The sequence below is a fragment of the Panthera tigris genome, chromosome B3 (assembly GCF_018350195.1).
Source record: "Panthera tigris isolate Pti1 chromosome B3, P.tigris_Pti1_mat1.1, whole genome shotgun sequence".
NCBI classification, from domain to species: domain Eukaryota; kingdom Metazoa; phylum Chordata; class Mammalia; order Carnivora; family Felidae; genus Panthera; species Panthera tigris.
The window spans coordinates 41,437,906-41,443,905 of NC_056665.1; the positions used below are offsets into that span (position 1 = coordinate 41,437,906).

General features: G+C 45.7%; 1 protein-coding gene across 3 annotated transcripts in view; it reads right to left on the bottom strand.

Moving 5' to 3' along the window:
• USP3 (ubiquitin specific peptidase 3) overlaps positions 1-5,762 on the bottom strand; it is a 102,377-nt gene extending 96,615 nt beyond the window's left edge. The window contains exon 1 of one of the 3 annotated variants that reach the window (XM_042988691.1): positions 5,434-5,762. In XM_042988691.1, the coding sequence (XP_042844625.1) occupies positions 5,434-5,524 (91 nt within the window). In that variant the 5' untranslated portion in view covers positions 5,525-5,762. The remainder of the gene's footprint in view (positions 1-5,433) is intronic. The other 2 variants (XM_042988689.1, XM_042988690.1) reach the window with 2 other exon arrangements.
• Between the last annotated feature and the right edge of the window lie 238 nt (positions 5,763-6,000).

Consider the following 6,000-nt stretch of genomic DNA (forward strand, 5'->3'; position numbering starts at 1 on the left):
ACTGCAGCCTCTCCAAGCAAATACACAAAGCACACTCTAGATTCTAGGTATTTCACATCTACTACCAATTATTTAGAGACTTTGCTAAGGCTGGTTTAAGGTTCTGGGGGTGAGGGGCAATCCTGCTAGAAAAACTAGAAAGACAATTACATTTGACTTAAGCTTACAAATATTACCAACAAAGTTTAAGTTCTCAAGAGAAGTATATAAAATTCAAATGTTAGCCTCTAGAATTAATGTGAAAAGCATCACCTGTCCACTGATTTTTAACTGCCCCAACCACACTGACACTAAAATGTACACATGCCCATCTATAAACACAGAATGCCAAAAGAATACAAATTCATTGTGCCAACAACATTGCAGAAGGCCATTTGCTCTAATCCAGACAAAGTATACCTTAGAAACTAAAATATTGGGAGTGAGGTCTGGTGAAAGCATTCTGGGGAGAAGTTCACTCTGCATTTATTTTCAACATAAAGTTTAAGGCCATTCCAGCCATGATCTTAAGTTGAAGAAATTCCTTCATTCATTAAGCAAATATTTACTGAGTGTCTTATATACATGCTAAGCACCTAATAAGTACTTCAAACAGTGTTACCAAAAGCAGAAAATACATTCGACTCAAGGATGAACAAATGACTGATCCTATCTAGAAAATTTAGTCTACTGGGCATCCAAGAGTCTTCTTTAGATGAAGGTTGTAAGAGAAATATGACACAAGATAACCCATCACCAGATCAAGGTAATTTCTCACATTTATCACAAGCTTTACTAAAAATCACAAATTTATTACCACTGTCAAGGACTCAATAATTAGTGCCTATTCTTACTAAACGGATCTTCAAAACAGGTGGGGGTATCTCTAATGTCCACCCCCAACTGGAGAACACTTACTTCATTTACACTTAGTTTTCTTGGGTAGAATAATGTGAGGGCAACTGTGTACTGGAAACTTAAACAGGTATTCTCAGCTCTTTGAAGAATTAATCAGGGAAAATTCTCATGACTACGCTATTAAAATATCTCCAATTTAACTGGCTATTTTATTTAATCCAAACGCCTGAGGCCCAAATGCTTATTCTTTGGCTTTAGTTATTAAAACAGTTGTGTTTAGGGCACCTTTTTAAACAATTTGTGTTTTCTCTCCTGTATTTTACCACTGGTTCAGTCATTTTACCCACAAAAGTAAGAAATGCCCAAGCCTCCAGCTTCTGAAAATAACATCTGGTATGTGCACGTAACAAAGATCTTGAGAGAATGTCCTAGTTTTTATTTAAAACTTTTTCACTTAAAATGAAATGCCCTTAGCAAAGATTAGACATAAATCAGCCTTTACCTTATTAGGAAATTGCTATTTTCAACATTTACCTTAAACCACAACATGGATTTATCTTCTAACCTGTTAGCTTCCTGTCTCTCACCAACTAGATTAGACTGTAACTTTTTTGAGAGGACAGGACAACTGGACCCCAACAGAACTGGATCCCCACAGAACTGGACCCCAACAGAACTGGATCCGTTCCCAGCAAATATATTTGAAAAACCCTGTAAGTCTCCACAAAGACATAAATGTGGCTAGCCTTAAGGATTTATCTAATATTTTAAAGCTTTTTATTAGAGCAATTGTCCTTCACAGTTAGTAAAGTTATATTACTAGTGCATTCTCAAAGTGTGGTCCTGGACCCCTGAGAGTTTCCAAAACCCTGTCAGGGGTATAGTGAAGTCAAACCATTTTCATAAATAATAATAAGATGTTACTTTTATTGTTTACCCTCATTCTCTCATAAGCATACAGTGAGTTTTCCAGAGGCTACATGATGTGTGGTATCTCAAGAGACTGAATGCAGAAGCAGATACGAAAATGCAGCTGTCTCCTATTAAGCTAGACAATAATAAGAGCTGCAGAAATGTAAAATAATGCCACTCTCCTTATCAAATCTTTGTTTTGAAAAGTACAGTTATTTTATGTAAACTATTGTTTCTATTAACAGGTAATGGGTTTATTACTGTTATTTGTAAATGACTTACTAAAATATATTTAAATTTTGTTTTAATATCTAGTACAGCAAATATCAATAGATACAAGCCATACAAAAGCTGAGGTTTCAGTAGTTTTTAAGTATATAGGGGTCCCAAGAAGAAAAAGTTTGAGAACCACTGTAGTATACAATTATATAACCTAACATACAGTGCCTTATTCCATAAATAAGAAGCTCAAGTTAATGCTGAAATATAATTACTTCTTACACACCCTAATCTTGTTGGGTAAGATATCTCCTTGCAAAGCGTAATTCAGCATAAAGCCAGTCTGTCCCAGGCCCTATTTAAGGGGCTTTAGATATTTAAGTATGCAGAGTCCTATTTATAAAGATGTTCTGGCTGTAATACCACCTATTACTTGCCTAGTGTACAGGAGTTTCCCAACACTTTCACGAAAAATTATCTTGTTCATCCTAGCAGCAACCTGTGAAGTAGATGTGAAGTATTACCTCCCCCTTTTTTTTTTTACATTTGAAATAATCAAAGTGATGCTCAAAAGAAAAAGAACTACTTGTCCAAGGATGTACTGCTAGCTAACAGAGCCTAGGATGTTGGCCTTTTGCAATTTGCTTGGCTGCCTTAAGGCTGTTTCACTGTGGTGTAATTGCAAGCTCCCAAAGAAAACAAGGCGAGGGCATTACTTTTATTGTCCCAGTGCCAAAACAGGGATTTTTTTTTCCCTCCTTAATAAGAATGTAATCGGACTCAATACTCAGTCACAGCATTATTCAACACACTGGCTACCCTTTTGGTCCCCTACCAAAAAAAAAAAAAAAAAAGAAAGAAAATAAATTCAAGAGTTAGAGAATAAATACCAGAATACATAACACTCCAAGATGATGAATTAGTTAAGGACTCACAGATTTACTAATCATTTAATCACTGAAACAGGCAGGCAAGAACAAGATCAAGCTCAATACAGTAACAGAAGATTATATCAACAAATGGATGACAACAGGTTAAAATGGGAGGCCCATACAAAACGGGTTCAATTCACAAAACATGAACAGAAGGAAAAAAAACATAAAGTTGTGAATCTAGCTTTATTGATTCTAGAAATCCAAGCATGTGACTAGAACCACCCTTGTGAAGCAATGTCAGAGACAAATTTTGTTTCAAGATGCAAAGACCGCCATCCTCCTCCTGGGAGAGAAATCACCCCATCTTTAAGGCTACACATAATACTTTGTTCTTGTTATCAGCACTAGTCTGTTAGTTATGCTCCATTTTAACTTCAGTTCCTCAAGAGATACTCATTTTTCTGCACTTATTTCCACAGTCAAGTGGACTCCCTGACTGACAAAGGCCAAGACCGACTCACAACAGGCTATCTGCCACTTGCATAAGCTCTTTCCCCTTTATAATTTTTTTAATGTTTATTTATTTTGAGATATAGAGAGCACGCCCACAAGCACAGGGGAGGGGGGGGGCAGGGATGGGTGACTGGAGCAGAGAGAGTGAGAGAATGAGAGAGAGTGAGAGTGAGAGAGTGAGAGTGAGAATCCCAAGCAGGCTTCGTGCTGTCAGCACAGAGGCCAACACAGGGCTTGATCCCATGAACCGTTCATGACCTGAGCTGGAACCAAGAGTCAGACACTTCAACAACTGAGCCACCCAGGCGTCCCTCTTTTTTAGATGCATATGCCCAGCGAGGCCATCTTTAAATCTGATGTGATTTTACCTAGAAAAAAACGAGAAGTGTGCTGTCCACTTTGTACCCCTGAAGTTTACTACAGATGAGCAAGAGCCCCATTCCTCAAGTGATAAGCTTTTCCTAGTGTTTACTTTGGTCCTTTGTTTTTCAAATCTCTGGGGCAGGTGGGGGGGGGGGGGGAGGATTAAAAGTTAGGTTATAGCACGACAGCTATAGCTACAATTATAGCTAATGCACCCCCAACCAATTTGTAAAACGATTTGCTACACCGTATTTATTTTTCCATACTCAACATTCACTGTGGAAGAGAAATTTGTAGGTGAAAGCTAATTTGTACAAGTTTCTGCACCTTCATAAAAAAACTGCAATACTGCACTGTAAAACCAATTTAACCAGTTAATCTTTAAAGGCATCATGCAGAAAAAGATCATCTGACTTTACAAAGGCACGAAAAAGCATCAAACCTCTGAAAGCTCCAAGAAACCGCAGTTATTTCTAGTCCTTACCCTAGAGTACCTTTTTCTTTGTGGCGTTGCCTATGTTTTTCTCCAAGGACGTAATCACCATTTAAGAAGTAACCTGTCAAAAGTGTTAAAGCGTTCTCTCAACTACCTTCCCAGCTCCAAACCACAATGACAAATGTCACACATCCAAACTGTACCATTGCCATTTTCCTATATTTCTTCAAATGAACTTAAGGGTTTTGAAATGCACAATTCAAATTTTACACTACACCTCAAGCTACCATTGATCATCTCAAAGCTAATAAACAAAGACTCTAGCGGCGGCACCAGGGCCCTACCAGGAAGTAATCAAAGCAGTGTGGCTGGTGCGATCCTAAGTCGCTAGAGCAGACAATAAGAGGGCACTGGGGCTTCCAAAGAGCCCAACAGAAGGAGTTAAGATGCTTAAGTAACGCAGAAGCAGTACATAAACCTAATAACGGTCCTACAGCACATGAATTCGGGAATCCTAACGCAATTTCAGACAACCCAAAAGATATGAAAGGCAACTCGAACCGCCCTTCCAAACCAGCTGCTGGCTCAGCCTCCGGAGCTTTTTAGCCCGCAGCCTGTCTTCAAACTTCACCCTTCACGTTTGATGAAAGACTCCAACCTCCGCCGCCCGAGTTCCGAGCGCCTCTCGGGGCTGAGGGCTCCCACCTGGCGTGGATCGAGTTGCCCGAGCCTGCCGGGAAGCGAAAGGAAGCCGGGCGGAGGAAGCGGCGAAGGGCCCCTGCGCGCCCCGCAGCCCAGACAAAGCTGCGCCCGGCGAGCGGCGCTTTTCTCGTGCGGTTGAGGAGGGACGCAACCCGGGCCCCACCACACGTGCGGCCGCCGCGTGGGGGCCGGACACCCGCCCCCACAGCCCCGGACCCGGCGACACGGGTGAGTACAGCCCCCCGGCAGGGCGGGGCGGGGGGCGAGCCGCGCGGGCCCGGGCCCCCGCCCGCCGCTGCCCCCACGCGCTCGTGGCCCCCGCGGGCTCCCGCCCCTCTCGGGCCTCTCCTCAGCGGGCCGGGCCGTCGGGCCGCGGGAAACAAAGGAGCCGCCGCCGCTCCACCCGCGGCGCCCGCCCGAGCCCGCCTCACCGAGTACCCCTCCCCAGCCGCCGGGCCCGGCTCGCCCTCACCCCACCCTGGGTCCGCGCGCCGGCCGCCCGCGGCCCCTAGACGGCAGGCCGGGCGAGACCGGGGCCTCGGGTGCGCGGCAGGGCCGCCCCGGGGCCGCACTCACCGCTGCAACACCAAGACGACGGGGAGCCGTTGGGGAACTTGGCTGAGTCCGGAGTGATGCAGACGCTTGAGCTGAGGTGTGGACACTCCATTGCCACGAGGAGGGCGGCGAGGAAGACTAAGGCTCGGAGACTGGGAGACGGGGCGGGGGGCGGCGCGGCTGCGAAGGCTCCGTCTGGGGTCGCTCCTCGCCGGGCGCTCGGCCGACGGCGGCTGCGTCCCGAGCCCTTGCGTCAAAGAAAGCAAAGGCTTCCGGGCGCCGGGTTTTCCCACCCGCCGTCTCCAGAAGCCCCGCTCCCAAGAACGTGGAATTCCGCGATCCGGGTTCTACCGCCACCCATAGGCTCAGGGCTTCCGTCTTCCCAGGCCGGCCCCGCCCCGCCCCTAGTCAGGCCCCGCCCCCAGACCCGGCCCCGCCCCCGTCCTCTTGCTCCGGGTGGGGTTCCAAAGCGCGCGGGCGGGTGGCGCTGAGAATCCCGCTGCGTTCGCGAGTGACTTCCCAACTTTGCAGCGCGGAGCGGCTGTGGCTTCCCCCTCTTACCGGTAAGGGTGGGGCGCCAAGCCCCCA